Genomic DNA, 18,175 nt, shown 5'->3' on the forward strand with positions numbered 1-18,175 from the left:
ATACCATGATATATTTAGGGCAGACAATTCTAGTGTAGTCTCTAATTGAAGTAATTAATTTTCTGTTTTTGTTCTTTATCCGACGCTGACTGTTACACCAACTTGTCGCTGCAAAATGTAACACACAGACATCTATGGATTATCACTTTTAGAGAACGCGCTCCACCTTTTTCCTCACTTCTACAATAACAGTACCTCCCATTTGTCCCACGGTATCCTCAAAAATAAAATATGATAAATTAGTGATGTTCCCCTTTGTGTCCCCCATACAGTAGTAATGCTTGGGTACTCTTTGTGCCCAATTACAGTAGAACTGCCCCTGCATGGCCTCCATATTGGTGATTCATCCCTCTGTGGCCCCAATATAGTAGGGAGATTCCTCTATGTGGCCCCAATAATAATTTCCCCTTATGTGTGCCCATACATTAACAACTTCCTCCATGTGGCTGCCATATAGAAATAACGTCCTTCTGTACGACCCAATACATTAAAAATGTCCCCCATTTCTGGCTCCTATACATTGATGTTGGTACCTATGTGGCCCATATTGTGTTCCACTGTGCTGCACTATTTAAAAAAAAAATAATCAATCAGGTTATTCCTCTTCCTCTGTTTACTATTTTGCTCTCTGACTTCACAGCGGTCTTATAAAAGGTGCAAGCAGATGCTGAGCACTCCACTGTCATCGCGGGAGGCATAATGATTTCACAATGAGTATCACATTGCAGGCAGATACCATTAGAATGAATTACTTTGCAGCTATGGTTCCCTGATAGAACAATAGCAGTAGAATAAGTGCGGGGCAGGAAGCTAGCGGCTCTCTACTCCTCAATAGTTTTCAACTGGAGGTGCGTCTTTGCTGAAGGGGCCCGATTGCACATTCTGTAAGTCCGTTGTTCACAGGTTTCTCCTGCTTGGCAAGGAGCTCTCACAATGACTTTCATAGAGTGACAAATCTATGTCAGAGGTTCTCTTCTGGCAGAGACTGATGCAGAAAGCTACATACAGAAGCTCATACAGCGCCATGTAAAGGTTTTTGCACCCCTGATGAAAATTACTGTTATCGTGAACAGTTAAGCAAGTTGAAGATGAAAATATCTCAAAAAGGCATAAAATTAAACATGACACATTTCCTTTGTATTTTAGCATATTTAGGCAATTTTTTTTTCATCTTTTACATTTTAAAAATTAACCCCTTCATTCCTGGGCGATTTTCTGTTTTTGTTTTTTGTTCCCCTTCTTCCGAGAACAGTAACTTTTATATTTTTCTGTTAATCTTGCCATATGAAGGCTTGTTTTTTGCAGGACAACTTTTACTAAGTACGGCAAAATTGCAAAAAAATGTTTGATTACAAAATTGGTTTTTGGGTATTTTATTCAATGTGTTCACTATATAGTTAAACTGATATATCAGTGTGATGCCTCAGGTTGGTACAAGTTCGAAGATACCAAACATGTACTGTATATACTTACTGTTATCTAAGGGGTTAAAAAAAAATCAGAAGTTTGTCCAAAAAAAAGTGGTGCACGTTTTGCGCCCTTTTCCGTGACTCATAGCGTTCTCATTTTTCAGGATATGGCTTATTTTTTTGCATCTTGGGCTGACATTTTTAAAGGTATCATTTTAACGCAGATGCTACATTTTGATTGACTGTTATTGCATTTTGAGCAAAAGAACGGAATTTTGAATTTTTATTTTTTTTTGCTGCTACACCATTTACCGATTAGATTAATTGATTTTATATTTTGCTAGATCGGGCATTTCTGAACACACCGATACTAAACAAGTATATATTTTTTTTTTTTTTTTAAGCCTTTAATTTTTAATGTGGCAAATGGAGGGTGATTTGAACTTTTAGGTTTTTAATTTCTTTCAAAAAAATTTTTAAACTTTTTGTTTCTACATTTTTATTTCTTTTACTAGTCCCCCTAGGGGACTATAAGGATTAGCCGTCTGATTGCTGATTCATTTCTGAAATGCTGCTCTCCTGTTAAAGCCGCTGCTCTGCCGGCTATAACAGGAACTAAATAATGATAGCAACAGTAGTCCTCACATGACCCCTTGCTACCATGGCAACCATCAGCTCCCTGTGATTATGTCACGGGGAAAGGCGATTTCCCAGCTGCGGCCATTTAAGTTGCGCTGTCACATTTTTGACAGCGCAATCTAAGCTGGTAACAGGTGCGGGTGGATCGCGGATCCACCTGCGCCTGATAGCCGCACATGTCTGGTGTTCAAATCAGCAGACATGTGCAGGGATCACTGCCGGGTCATCGCATAAACCGGCAATGATCACCCCTTCATGATATAACACGTACCTGTACGTCCTCGGTCGTAAAGGGGTTAAAAAAGGAAAATGGGTCAATGCAAAAGTTTGGGCACCCTTGGAGATTTGTGTGCTCAGACAACTTTGACCAAGGTTTCGGACCTTAGTTAAACTGCTAGGCTTGTGGCTTGTTCACTATCATCATTAGGAAAGGCTAGGTGATGCAAATTTCACAGCTTTATAATAACTCAATCTCCTCTACCCTTACACCGAAAAACAGCAGCTATAGTTTCTTCTAAGCAACTATTAAACATTCTGAAAATGAAAAGGTGGAGTCCCACAAAGTAGGAGAAGGCTATAAGAAGATAGCAAAGCATTTTCAAGATGACCTTTTCTCAATTTAAAATGTAAATAAGAAATGTCAATTAACATGATCAGTGGAGGTCAAGATAAATCCTGGAAGACCAAGCAAAATTTCTGTGAGAGCTGCTGTAGGATCGCTAGAGAGGAAAATTGTAACCCCCACTTGACTGCAAGAAGTCTGCAGGAAGATTTAGCAGACTCTGGAGTTGTGGTACATTATTCTACTGTTCAGAGACACCTGCATAAATATGGTCTTCAAGAGTCATCAGAAGAAAACCTCTCCTACTTCCTACTACCTTCCCCACCATAAAATTGAGCGTCAGAAGTATGCAAAAAAAAAAACAGATAACAAGTCTGATGCATTTTGGAACAAGTCCTGTTGACTGAGGTTAAAATAGAACTCTTTAGCCAGAATGGTCAAAGGAATATGCGAAGAAACAATGGCTCAGTTTTACAGGAAAAGAACATATTGCCAACCATTAAACATGGAGGTGGATCAATCATACTTTGGGGTTGTGTTGCAGCCAATGACATGAGGAACTTTTTCACTTGTAGAGGGAAGAATGGAATCTGGATCTGAAACTCATTGAAAATCTGTGGCTAGACCTCAAAATAGCAGTGCATGCAAGATGACCTAGAAATCTCACAGACTGTAATGTGGGTGTCACACGATACGATCTATCGTACAATTGCACGAGCGATCTTATCCACCCCCGTCGTTTGTACGTCACGGGCAAATCGCTGCCCGTGTCGCACAAAGTCGTTAAACTCCCGTCACACATACTTACCTGCTGAGTGATGTCGCTGTGGGCGGCGAAAATCCACTTCCTGAAGGGGGTGGGATGTTCGACGTCACAGCGACGTCACACAGCTGCCGGCCAATAGAAGCAGAGGGGAGGAGATGAGCGGAACGTAAACATCCCGGCCACCTCCTACCTTCCGCATAGTCGGCGGGAGCTGCGGGACGCAGGTAAGCTGTGTACATCGTTCCCGGGGTGCCACACGGAGCGATGTGTGCTGCCCCAGGTATGATGAACAATCTGCACAAATAAGATTAAACGATTTTTTAAAAATGAGCAACGTGTACACGATACACGATTTACAACCGATTAGTATCTGCTCTTAGGTGTCACATGAGACGACGTCGTGAACGATGCCGGATGTGCGTCATGAAAACCGTGACCCCGACGACATATCGCACGATAGATCGTCTCGTGTGACGCCCGCATAAGAATGTATGAAATCCCTCAAACAAGAATTGAAAGACTCTTGGCTGGCTACAAAAAGTGTTTACAAGCTGTGATATTTGCCAAAGGGGGTGCTACTAGGTACTAACCATGCAGGGTGCCCAAACTTTTGCATCAGCCCATTTTCCTTTTTTGTTAATCTTAAAATGTAAAAGATGATTTTTTTAAAAAATTTTTTGCCTAAAATACAAAGGATATATATCATCTTAAATGTTATGCCTTTTAAAGATCACTTCATCTTCAACATGCTTAACTGTTCACAATAACAGTAATTTTGACCAGGCTTGCCGCAACTATCTTAAACATGCCACTGTATTATGCTGTTTGTATTTTGCTTTATGCAAGTAGCAATGTGTCACTAGTGGCAGGGTAGATACTGTAATGAAGGGCTGCTGAGGAATTAAGGGTCCTACTGTGGAAAGATAGTTTGCTGTAACTGCTAAGAAATGGAGATGATGAAATAAGATGAGGACTGCTATAACTACTAACAAAGAGGACCAGCCAGCTAAGATGACCGTGGAAGCGAACAGGAAAAAAGAAACACAAAACTACAATCTCCAGTCATTTTTGAATCTTATGTTGCAGTACATGCTAAAGTTTTTATTTTAATCTTTTAAAAAAAATGTGAGTAATCAATCTTCAATCAGATTTGTAGATCTTACAGCATGCCATTACTGGCTCATAAGTTGTGGATCTGGCTGCAAGACCTGACAAAGATTTGTCTATGTCTGAAATAAGGCTAAGTAAAAAGATAAAATTTTACATTATGTTTCTGTAATCCAGATAATGATTTATGGCATGAGATTTAACTTCAGAGTCTTTATTATTTACTAGTTTGTTAACTAGTAATACAATACTTTGACACTTAAATAGCTGATTATTCACAAGGAGGCAAAAGCTGAGAGAATTGCTCTAGAAAGACTTGCTGTCAACTGCTAAGGACTGGGTTGGGTTGCAGTTCACCAACAGCTGCTCCATACTTGGTATTAGGTTGCAGACTCAATAATTAATCCTTTGTTCGTTTCTCTCCTTTTCATAGCGACCATTAGAGAAACCTGATGGTTTGGACGTATCGGATCAAAGCAAGGAGCACCCCCAACATCTGTGCGAAAAGTGCAAGGTTCTTGGTTATTACTGCCGTCGTGTCCAGTAAACAGCACACAGATCCTTGGCTGAAACGCCGAAGCATAATAAGGGAATGGCAACGACACAGTGACAAGCGTATACACTAATAATATGCCTTATGAGTATTAGAATGTAACATTCTTCCTGTGTATGTGTACTGTTTGTATTTATGAAGTATTAGGGCTATTTAACTGTTAACACAGTTGTCATTTGCCTCCAGATTTTCCCCATTTTTCTGGGGTTTAAAAACTTGGAAACTGGATATTTGATAATGCAGTTATTGGGAATTATTGCAATGTGATATATAGAGGTCTAAATGATTAAAACATTTGTCTTCCCTTCCACATAGAGATTCAAGTTAAATCGTATATTCTTTCCATAGATCTGAATTTATAAACTAAAAGTTTTTAATTGCCCAAAGGTTGGATTCTCACATGCAGTTTCTGGTATGGTTTGAGCTTAAAGAATACAAAAGATAAAATGAGCTTAACACAATAAAGAATACAAAAGATAACATCATTTTTAAGATTTATAAATGATCAAAAACTGCTTATATTAAACCAACCTAAAAAAACACAATATAGAGACAATGCAGTCTCTCTGCAGCCTGACTTTAAACTACATTGATGATTAGTCAATTAGTCATATTTCACGGTCAGTAATTGATATTATTTCCAAGTACTTTTGCTAATAGTTTTTTTGTGCTCGCATTGTAGTGAAGCATTTAGTTTTGTGTCAAAGACTGGAAACCTAGAATCAAAAGTTTTCTGTTCTCATTCGCCTTTTAACTTGTTTTGAACTGACTGCAAAAAAATCTGGATGCAGATGGCAACATTAAGTTACCAATAATAAAATACCCACTCCTATTTTGGGGGATTAGGGGACTCTTGTTTACATGTACTTTAGCCTTTTTGCTACTGGAAAAATTCAAGGAAATGTCCACAGCAGCAGAAGGGGTTAGAATAACAAAAAAAAAACTGGTCCAGAAACTGATAAGACGAACACACAACTAACAGGAATATTGTGTCAGACAGAAGCAGTGTTACTTGTTGTGTCTTCAGCTTGTTTCTCTGTGGGCCAAAAGCACACGTAAAATGATAACTGTGAATATGGGGGTGTACATGAATGAAAATTGTCTCATATCCCTGAGCTAGTGATTTGCAAAAAGAAATATTTATAATTGTTCTTTTTAAGCCACTTTGTAGATTTTGTTTATGTGTCTGTGTAATTTTTACTGTTGTGTACTGGATTCTTCCTATTTGCCAAACCTGGGCTGATATTTAGGGAAAAACTTGCTCATCAAGATTCCTCGCTTTATACCGTTCCAGGTAGTCACTATTTCATTGCACGTTGATACTTTTCATCCAGCATTGTCCCACATCTCAATATAAGAAAACAGAAGGGTTTTATAAACTGTGGAAAGCTGCCAAACACTGTAAGAGACAGCACTGCACATTTTCTATGGGAAAGAGCAGAAGGGTTTTGAGGAAGCATTAATTATCATGAGCCATATCCTGCTGCACTGAACACCTTGTTACCTAATGCAGCTGAGATTGAAGACCATAAGATTACCCATTCATACAGAACAGAACCGTTCCTCTTCACTGTAAATTTTGTAAATTAAAATTCTGATTTGGTTAATTCTTTTTTTTATCACAGAATTATAATTTTTATTATTATGGTGGGGTGGTTAGCTGAGAGTTGTACGTTTCTCCATTTTTCTCACTGTTCTTCCGTATCGGACAATTCTATATTAGAGATGTACAACCAGGAATATTTTGTGTACAGATTGCATATATTATATCTATATTAATCAAAGTTTGCCCATGAAAATATATAGTAACTTTAAGGACCAACAGGTCTACACTTTCTGCAGCTTTTCTTAGCAGCAGTATATTGGTACGCTACAATGTTTACTTGACTTGATACATATTCATTGCTTATAGATATATGTTAAATTGCTCAGAGGCTGGTGCTTTAAAGAATAATTATATTAATTTTTAGCAAAGATGGTGGAGATATGCAAGTGCGGGTAATACTGATGACCAATAATAATGGTCACCATAGACGCCTATATTTTGATTTAGCAGAAGAATGTTATTATTTGAAAGGAAAATATCCATAGTTGTACCAGTAGTCAAATGTTGGACTGAGGGTGCCTTGTTTTAGAAGAGAAGATCACATTAATACTATTTTCAAGACAAGACGTGCATTTAACATTTAACATCAGTGATGACTAATGTAGAAGTTATACAAACAATATAAATGTATTAGGTGGGTTTGTGCTTCTTTCTCTAGACCAAGTCTTGCCATTTTACTCACAACCAGGTTTTGAGCGGTCAAGCTCTCTTGAAGTTTTGTGGTTTTGTTCAGTCCTTGATATCTGTCACGAGTAATCACCATCATTTATTAATGATTCATTGATTAAAAATCTTAATCTTCAAAGGTCTGCTTTCAAGAAATAATTGCAATTTATCATTTCAAAATTCTAATTATTGTTGAGGGAACAACTTTTTATGTATTATATGTACAGTATGTGTGTATACACGTATAGATTGCACACAGACACACACATACACACTGCACCATACAAAGGTTTTAGTCAGGTGTGGAAACAATGCAAAGTAAGGATGCTTCCAAAATAGATGTGTTAAGTATATGAAAATGCAAAGTGAATAAACAAAAGAGAAATGTAAATCACATCACTATTTGGTGTCACCACCCTTTCCCTTCAAATCAGCATTAGTTCTTCTAGGTACATTTGTATACAGTTTTTGAAGGAATTCAGCAGGGAAGTTTTTCTAAACATCTTGGAGAACTAACCACAAATATTCTGAGTACGTAGCCTTTGCTAATCCTTCTGTTTGTTCATGTAATCACAAACAGACTCGATGATGTTGAGATCAGGATTCTGTGGGGGCCATATCATCACTTTCACTTTGTTCATATTTATATCACAGGTCATACACCCTTTCAAGACTGAGGACAACATCAAGATAAAGGGTAGTTATACTGCATCAGTAAGCATTGGCGTAACTGCCATACTATTGGCCCTTGTGCAGAATTTGGATATGGGCCCCCTCTAACACATTGGTCAGATGGACCATGATACTGTAATAATGTCCTCCATCCTGGCCACCATCCTGTAATAATGTCCTCTGCCCTGGCCCCCATAATGGTCCCCAACTTGTGAAAATTTCCCCTGTACTGGCCACTCATTCTGTAATAATATCCCTATACTCGGGCGCCCATTCTGTAATAATGTCCCTTATCCTACAATAATTTTGCCCCATCTTGTAATAATGTCCTCCATCCTGGGCCCCTGTTATGTAACTCCTCCTTGTCCTGGGCCATCTGTAGTAATTCCCTCTGTCCTGGGCCCCCATTCTATAGTAATATCCTGACCTGGACTCTATTTCTGTAATAATGTCCCCCATGCTGGTATAATATCAGATATTCTGGTATAATGACTCCATTCTGGACCCCTTCTGCTCTTCTCCAGTATATTTAAAAAAAACCCAGACCATTCTTCTCACTTTCCCCCGCTCACATGATGGGGGGTGTCCTCCTATATAATCGGCACAGAAGCTGGCAGCTGACTTCTGTGTGCTTTCATGGGCAGCATGTGACGTCACTATCCTGCACCGCCTGTAACTGGCAAGTCGACGTCTGCTGCCAGCCTCTGATTGACTATCATTGTGTATTGCAGCTCATGAAGTCAGCAGGTCTCTACAACACAATATGTTTCAGCTGAATGTGCGTGCAAGGATACACATACAGGTGAAATTGTTGTCAGCGGGCCCCCTTACTGCATAGGCTCGGTCTTAGGCCTCTGCCACATTCACGTGAAAATCACGCACGTGCCGAGAGACACGTATTTTCCCTGCGTGTTGCGTGCAGGTAAGTACGTGTCTCTGGTACGTGCGGGACACGTGTGTTCTACGTGTGCTATCCGCGATAGCACACGTAGAACCGGTAATTATCATACTCACCTGGTCCTTCCTGATGTCCGCGCTGCTGTCCGTGGTGCTGATCCTCGGGCTCCAGCCCTCCCGTCTCCCCGCTGCTGCTGCTGCCAGGCAGTGAAGTGAATATTCTATGAGATTAATGAGCGGCGGTCGGCAGCAAGAGGCAGCAGCGGCAGAGACAGGAGGGCAGGAGAAGGTGAGTTAATGTTTTTTTTTTTTTCACTGACACGTGTGTTTTCTCCGGCGCGTGTCACACGGGACCGCATCCACACTACACCCGTGTAGTACGGGTGCGGGCCGTGTGACACCCGTGCTGCCGGAGAAAAACCGGACATGTCGGCGCTTTGAAAAACGCACACACGTACAAACGCACACGGACACACGTTCCGTGTGGTTTTACGTGAATGTGCCTGCTACCATAGGGTAGCATTGCTGTACGTGTCTCCGTGCCGCCGGTACGTGTAAAAAATGACAAACACGTGCCGGCGGCACGAATGTGTGTCGCAGGCCTTAGTCACAGTGTGTGACCACAATCATTATACCCATCAGTAAGGTCCTAAATGGGGACAAAAGTGGACTTTTCTAGGGCACTGGCTGCCATGGCAATCCAGTGTCACTCTATGATCATATCAGAGGGGAGAGGGAGAAGGAAGTGTGTCGGAATGGTGACATGGCACATGCCAGCATTTAAATGGCTAAACAGCAGCAATCAGATCAAAGTTTATAGTTTAAAGAAGTCATAAGGGAAAAAAAGCTCTGCTTTCTTACAACTACTATTCTTGCTAAAGGAGAGCCTCCATTACTGTAGTTCAACTACACATGCTTGAATTGGGTTAAACTGCAATACCAGTCACAAATGTCGCTCTTTCTCTGGAAGAAAATTACAACTTCTCAGATTCATGTTAGCTGACACCTAGCCCTCTTGTCTTCTTCATACACATACATGCATAGCTCTGCAGAGTATTAATGTGTATTCTATGTGAGTGAAGTAAAAGCCAGAGTAAGACACCTATAGCAGCAGCTTATCTATATACAGAACAAAATGATTGAGCCTTTGAAATCACTCCTTACACATTAGATGATCGGAACACTAATAATCTGCAGGTTAATAGCGCTTAAAACCTGCCCAGCGCCTGCACATTGATTCCCTCTGCTGGTAGGAAATTAACTTTAATCCTCCCGGCAGCATTTGGGTTTTAGTCATGGGGACGGCACACGTTCAGTCACCGCTGTGTGTATAAAGAGCGGTGACTGCGCCCCCCCCCACACTGACTGATAGCCCCTCAACATTAGAAGCCGCAGTCAGTCAGTGTGTTGGGGGGAACGCTGACGCTGTGCCTGAAACCGGAATGTGCCAGAGGGAATAAAGTTAATTTCCTCCCGACGGCAGGGTTCAGTGTGCAGGCGAGGGGCAAGTTCCAAACACTATTAACCTGCAGATTAAGCCCGTATCTGCAGGTTAATCTTGTCTTTACACATGACAGGCTTCCTTTAGTATGTATGGGAGCCTTTTGTGTATGTTGACAAGTTGTCTAATTTAATATTGATGCCTAATCATAGATTTTAAAATCGTTTTTATGAAATGAACACACTTTAAAAAAAACCCACATGAAAATCAGAGACAGAGAAATAGTCACTTTAACGCTGCAGAGACATTAGCGTATGGCATCCAATGCGAGAGCATGGGATGCGACATGCTAATGAACCTTGGCTCAGGCTCTGCTGCGAGCGTGAGCAGAGTGTCATGCAACTGTGACCCAATCTTGCAATCGGGTCACAGCTGCGAAGCTGAGGGGGGGCGCTGCGGAGAAGAGGGAGGGGTTAATCTCCCCATCTCCTCCATTGTCAGCCTGTGTGTATATCGCACTGCACTGGGATAACGTCCGAGTGCAATCCGATGTTTCTCTCACACTTATTCACTTGAATGGGTGCGAGTGATACGGCTCTTGCAGAAAATCGCAGCATGCTGCGATTTTTTCCTCAGTCCGTTTAGCGCTGAGAAAAAAATCGCTGAACTGAGCTGCAGCATTGTCTAACATGGGGCCGAGTGCAAAGCGAGATTTTTTCGCATTGCACTCATCCGATTTATATGCTCGTGTGAGCGTACCCTAATGCATGAATACTGGAAACATTCCCACATGGAAAATTGCATATAGCTTCATGTTTAATTTCAATTGAATTCATTTTGGTTTATTCCGATTTAAACTCCTGTCCCCAAAAAAATCAAACACCTGACCTGTGAGATCAAAGAAATAATGATATGGTGTTATATCCTCGGCCTCCAACCTGTCTTCTCATAATAGAATCAACGACTGAACAACAAAAAGGCTGTTATTCAACCTGGTTGGCATATCTTGGTATTAATGGAAAAGGCATGGACTAGAGCGTAGATCAGGTGGAGAGATGTGGTAAATCTGTTTGGACAAGAAATAAATCAGGTTAAACCCTCCCATATAGTGTGTATGGGGCATCCTGACTCCCAGCTACTGAGAAAGAATTCCAGCATGGCAGATCATGTTCCGCTGATCGTTTTGTTCTCTGTGAGATACATGAGAGCGCTTGATAGCGCACTCCTGTCTATGAAGGAGTCGTAAGAGATAGCTATCCGAATAACTGGCCTTAACATTATTCGGCCAATCGCTGTCTGTTATGTATCTTCTTGGGCTGTGCAGCTTTGTACATAGTTAATGATCGTAATAGGGAACTTGTCACATGAAAAAATGCTACTAACCTGTAGCTTTGGGGTAATCTGCAGGTTAATAGCATTTGGAACCTCCCTGGTGCCTGCAGTTTAAGCCCCATTGCCAAGAGGAAAAGAACTTTCATCCCCACATTCGGATTTCAGTCATGGGGTAGCGATGGTGCGGGTTCAATCACCGCTCTCTATGAATGGAGAGTGGCGACTGACAGCTCACTCATTATTATTATTAGAACCTGCTGTCAGTCAATGCAAGGGTTGCAGTTACAGCTGCAGCTCTTGATGCCCACATCAGTAATTGAACTTGCGCCGTCGCCACCCCATGACTGACACCCAAGCACTGTCAGGAGGATTAAAGTCCTCACAGCAACGGGGTTCAAAGTGTAGGTGCCGGGCAGGTTCCATACGCTATTAACCTCATAGCTGTAGGTTAATAGCATTTTTTCACGTGACAGGTTTCCTTCAATGACATGTAAATGTTTACCACATACCTCATTCCAGCTGATCTGTTGAGCAGTTAGAGACTCAGAGGGATAGAGCATGTTCTTCGATAATCAGTCATTTGTGTCTCAAAGATGAGTTAGCTTACTGCACACAAACTATGGATTTATGACTGATCTAGTTACTGTCTAAGGAAGTTACTGGCAAGTATTGTACATGTGGTTGGGATTTGCAAAGAATAGGTTGGTTTCAAAAGAGGTTTATATAACTGAAGCAACAGCCCTGCACAATTTAGCTCATTTTAACTCCGAATTATATCATGCAGTGTTGGGTCTCTTGATTATTTATGTACTTTTGTGTAATTAGATTTTTACCTATAAAGAAAGCTTACAAAATCAATTAAACCTAACGATGAGGACAACTTAGGCTTTGTGTACACGTTAAGTATTTGGCGCAGAATTTTCTGCTGTTTTGGCAGGAAAAATGTTGCTTTAAATACGGGTGTTTTTGCCGTGCTTTTATGAGTGTTTTTTATGCGTTTTTACTTGCATTTTTCCCCTTTCATTTGCCTCAGAGAAAAATGATGCCAAAACGCTGTAAGATCCGACATGCTGCAGATTACCAAAACAAAATGCTATGATGGTTCAAATCCGGGAGAAAGCAGAAGGTGTACGAGACTTCAGAATTCTCATTAGCTCTGCTGGTACTGTTAAACATTGCGTTAATAGCACAGTAAAAACATGCAGAAAAAAATGCGTAACAAAAAATACCTAACTTGTGAACAAGCCCTAATGGTTCCAGGTTTCTTGGTCTAACAAGAACTAACTAGACATCTCTCTGCTTGCATGGCACAGTGCCGTACTTTGTCCTGGTGAGACAATCAGGCTGAGAATTGTCCCATGTATTGCCAGCGATCAAGTACTTTTTGATGAGATAACTACTTTTCATAGATTATGTGAATCAAACAACATTTCACTGATGAAAGAAGTTGGTGAGATATCTTACATGGCCATCTGAATTATGCTCCAAAATATAATTTTGTCAAATAGAATATTTGTTTTATTTAAAGAGACTTGTAGAAGGGTGTGTGCTACAGCGATAGTGCTTTGTAATGGCAGCTCTAGGAGGCTCAAGCTGTCCATGTATTACCAGGTGAGCCATTCATCTGAATCACTCCCATGTCATACTACAGTTTGTGAATGTTTAAAGGATTTATATTTAGCTGAACAGGTGAACCTACTGCATGTTCTGTTCTTGACCGCAGTAAAACCAGAGAGGTGGTAGCATTCACAGTCTGGCATTGGAGATTAAAAAAAGAACATACAACCTTTGCTCAATATGATGACGAGTGCTGTTAAGGAGAAGTGGTACTTGGTTGGCCAATTAATACATTTTGCATTTGGCCCTAGGAGCCTTAATTTGTTCTACTGCGAATAGATATAACCATGGTCAGAGAACAGATAAAATCTCAGTGGGTAATAGTATATTATTAGGATATAGTAAGCTGGCCACGTGGCAGGATATTGACTGCCACCAATCCTCAGAAAGTTGGATGTTACTCATACAGAGTCTATGAATGGGCAGATCTTCTCCGTGAGACATCTGAACATATATGCCCTATATAATATTCACTATATTTACTAGATAACCAGTTTTAGAGATGATGTACCTCAGTGCCAATAATTCAGTTTTTGTTTTTTTATGGGTATAGCCAACTGTGACATACGACAAGTGTACTCGGGAAAATTCCACTTTCATAAGTGGTACTCCTTTACTTACATATAGGCAGGGATGGATAACAAATGGGTGAGGGCAGTATACGATGTATGTGTGTGCACATATACATAATATATATATATATAATTGAGGATTCTGTCATGTATTTATTTTAATTTCCCAATTTAATTTTTGCATATACTTTACTTTGGTATCCATACAAGCTGCTGGAGAGCAGCAAACAAATCATGGTTTGTTGCAAGGTTTAATCCAAGCCATTGATCTTTCCTCTTGTATTTAGACTGTTGAGTATTTGAAAAGACATATCCCGGTATTCAGATTTATTTTTGTTTGTGTGTATCTTGTATAATATTTCAAAAGGGACAATCATATATTTCTGTTGTTTAACCAGATTTCCAATTTTGCTTTCAGATACCTATTTATACCCAGTATTACTTGACATAGCATATGTTATGGGGGTTTTTTTTATATTATTATTATTATGATTATTATTATTATTTTAAAACTATGTGTGTATTTTGGAAAAAAAAAACAACTTTGTAGATGTTAAATTTTATTTGGAACTAGCTACAATTAATCTGATAAAGGAACAGTTTGCAACAGTGTTTTATTCTGTATATATTTTTGGGCCTATCTGTTTACTAAAACATTTCAAGGTATTTTTATTTCTTTTTCTTAAAATATGTTGAAAACTTTTTAAAGGGCCTTTGTATTTCTCTGTTTGAACACTAATGAAGGTCTCTTCTTACCGATTTTAGGATTTATCCTATAGGAAATATTTATGGAAGATTTTGTTCTGTTTGTTATTATTTTAATGTTTGTATAAAGTATGTAACCAAATGTCATCGAGATGAACATATTATCTGCAGAAAAATATAATATTAAAGTTGGTACATAATTTCTGAAGAAAGACCTTTATGTAAGCGATATGTTATTATTGTGTTATTCCTAATTCTAATGACTGAACATATTATCTGAGCAGGCCAAGTGCTTGCTGCCAACGCTGCCTTTATGCATTGTATCAAGTATTTGGAAGCTTTTGAACATTTAGGTTTTAATTACTAAAAAAAATAGCTCTTAAAAAGGGAAATTTTACATTACGTTGTTTGCAATGTTAAGATGTTATCCTCTGATTAACGTGTTCCTTAATATAAACCGTAGGAAAACATTTTCAGTTTTAAACCATCAAAGCTTTTGTCTGACATTCCATAGTCCGTCCAACTGGACATATTATGGTTTGAGGGTTTTTAGATTCAAGCAATAATTTATCATATTTAGTTGGATACAAACTATATAACATGGAGCAATTATGTCAACATCAGCCATATTTACTAAGGGGCAGGTATACATAAAGTCAAGGCGTGCCATAGAAAAAACAAAGTGGAGGCGTAGCTTGTACTAGTTCATGCAGAAGCACTCTTCCATCCCAGTACAGGAGGGCATAGAGATAGTTGTCCCATTCACCCCATTATTATCCCTTGTGGCATGTGCTTGTCTTTTTTCCTTTTGTTTCCCAGCTTGCCTGTTAGGCCGGTGTCACACTTGCGATTGCCTCGCGTGTATCTCGCGTGAGTTTCGCGGTGCATCACCCATCACGGACTCACACACTCCTCACAGGAGCGGGTTGGCTGCATAGAGATACATGCAACCGACAAGATCCTCTGAGCAGAGTGTGTCTGTGACGGGTGATGCACCGCGAAACTCGCACAAGATACACGCGAGGCATTGGCAAGTGTGACACTGGCCTTTGAGGGATTGAGGAGCCTGGTGTTGGTTTACACAGATCGGCAAAGGTTGATCAGTGGAATCAACTTGAGCTGACTCCCATCTTTGCAATGGCCCCATAGCAGCTCTTTAGTCGTCCGAAGAATGTATACTCTTGGAGAGGGCATGCATAGACAACATTACATGCCGCTTGTGTAGTCTCTTATATTTGTAGTAATATGACAATAGTTTACCTAAAAGGAGATGACAAATGGATCTTAACACATACATATCTGCATAGGAGCTGGAAATAGTTACAATGGTGTACATAAATATGCCCTAAGACACCACAGTGCAAATAAAGTCAGTGTGTAGTGTGACTCCTACCTTGCACTGCATACAAATAGCTGGTTGGTATAGAAGGACTTGATGTGGCAAGTTTGGACTACTGGTGACATCTTGTCCCTAGAGTCCATTTGTCAGCATTGCAGCCACGTAACACTGTTCAAAGTTCTATTGCAACATATTGCAACATTTCCAGGTAAGATCTGACAATGTCTTCTTCAGACCAGAAAATCAGTTGTGACATATAAAGAAGATGCAAAGAGAAATTGGAGAAGCTGCACTTCAATAATTTTAGACTGTAATTAGACTAATAATTACTAAATAGCCATGGGAAAGAGTGTTTTTATGTGGAATTGTCTTATGCCCAATTACAGCCATGTAACACTCAGTGGTAGTAAAGAGCCATGATACAACATGACGCCTTAGTCATTATACATCTTTCACTAATTATGCGTATGTGTGATATAAGTAACTAAATAACACTAATTAAGAGAAGAGTAATTGCCTTGAACTAGTGCCTCCAAATAAATGATAGTAAAGTTTGCTATGAGAACTAGTTTAAAAGCTCCATGTTACATAGTTATAATCTTTTCTATTTTCATGCTCCTGAAGTGCCAAGTTTTAACTATAAACACTAATAAGAGAAACTGGATGGTTGATCCAGGGTCTTGCCATGGTTTGTAAGAGACACTTAATTGAGAACTATTTACAGCAAAAATGTAAGCACTAATAAAAAAAGTATATATATGTATGTATAACCGAGGATGTAGACAGGTGGACAATACTCATATTTTATGACTTTGTGATTGTACTGTTTTATAATGTATAGACTAAATAAACTGTTACTGGGTAACCATATGTAGCGCTAAAAAGGATGGGTAGAGCTCAAGATCCAGTGGCCACAAAGTGACAAAATCTGGATTTGGCTCTGTGCCCATATTGGCATTCCGAATTGTGCCTTAAATGCTTTGCCTTCTTTGTAGTGCTCTATTGTAACTAATAATTACATTTTTCAAAATAAACTGTGTCATGTGTGTTTCTTTTTTTGACTTGTGTTAGATTGCTTCACACAGAGGAGATTTAGGAACAAACCAATTATTGAGTGTCGAGTGAAATTGATGGTACTATGTAATTAGGTAATTATCTCTTACTGGACTGCTTTCTTTGGCAGTTTTATCCCTATGGACAGTGTACAATTAGTGGGGGAAAAAGGTTACACAGAGCTCATGAATATGGAGGACTAGATGACAGCAGGTTTAATAGTTCTCTAGTGATAATCTTCTGCTGATAAAACTGTGATTTTATCTAAGTAGAGCAAACAGCCCAATAAGTGACACATTGCTGGAATCAGGGTCTCTGCCCCTACATCATACTGCATTAGGTGGCAAAAATCTTATGACACATTCCTTTTCAAATTTTATACAACACCTTATCTTGGAACTGTATTGTGCTATTTGCTAGTTATGTTCCTAGTAGGTTTATTTTATGGGAATTTGTCATGAGGTTTTTGCTACTCCATCTGAGAGCAACATAATGTAGAGAGAGATCCTGATTCCAGCGGTGTGTCACTTACTGAGCTGTTTGCTATCATTTTAATAAAATGAAATGTTTTCTCAGCTGCAGATCTAGTAGCTATACAGAGCTCATGAATATGCTGGACTACCAGACAGCACGCTAAATAGTCCTGTAATGATAATCTACTGCTGATTAAATAGTGATTTTATGAAAACTACACTAAGTAGCCCAGTAATTGATACAAGAATCAGGCTCTTTGCCTCTATGTTATGCTGCTCTCAGATTAGGTGGCAAAAACCTGTTGACAGATTCCCTTTAATAAATAGATAATTAGGTACTGTTGGGAAGAGATGGTCATTAATCAGTCTGGCTCTGACAGTACTAACATTAGCACACTGTGTAGGGACACCCCTTCATCTGCTAACACCGAAATATCTATTTATTTCTATGAAGAATAGCTGAGGAACAGCACAACACAGAGTTCTAAGTAAAGATGCTCCACAATTGTTATTTCTTGGGGAATTTATCTACAGGTACATCTCAATAAATTAGAATGTCATCAAAAAGTTAATTTATTTCAGTAATTCAATACAAAAAGGGAAATGTATATATTATATAGAGTCATTATAAACAGAGTGATTTCTTGTGTCAGAGTGATTTCATGTGTTTATTTCTGTTAATGTTGATGATTATGGCTTACAGCCAATGAAAACCCAAAGTCATTATCTCAGGAAATTAGAATATTATGGAAGACCATAGATTCTC

The 18,175-nt window shown here is 39.4% G+C and overlaps 1 protein-coding gene across 2 annotated transcripts in view; it reads left to right on the forward strand.

Moving 5' to 3' along the window:
• ZCCHC24 (zinc finger CCHC-type containing 24) overlaps positions 1-16,917 on the forward strand; it is a 315,644-nt gene extending 298,727 nt beyond the window's left edge. The window contains exons 4-5 of one of the 2 annotated variants that reach the window (XR_012754234.1): positions 4,917-8,823; positions 9,478-16,917. Coding sequence is in view for 1 of the 2 variants with exons in the window: in XM_075349056.1 (XP_075205171.1) it covers positions 4,917-5,030 (114 nt within the window). In the remaining variant the exon portion in view is untranslated. Of the gene's footprint in view, positions 1-4,916 lie in introns of both variants that reach the window. The other variant, XM_075349056.1, reaches the window with a different exon arrangement.
• Positions 16,918-18,175: the final 1,258 nt, after the last annotated feature.

This window comes from Anomaloglossus baeobatrachus, chromosome 5 (assembly GCF_048569485.1).
Source record: "Anomaloglossus baeobatrachus isolate aAnoBae1 chromosome 5, aAnoBae1.hap1, whole genome shotgun sequence".
Classification (NCBI taxonomy): Eukaryota; Metazoa; Chordata; class Amphibia; order Anura; family Aromobatidae; genus Anomaloglossus; species Anomaloglossus baeobatrachus.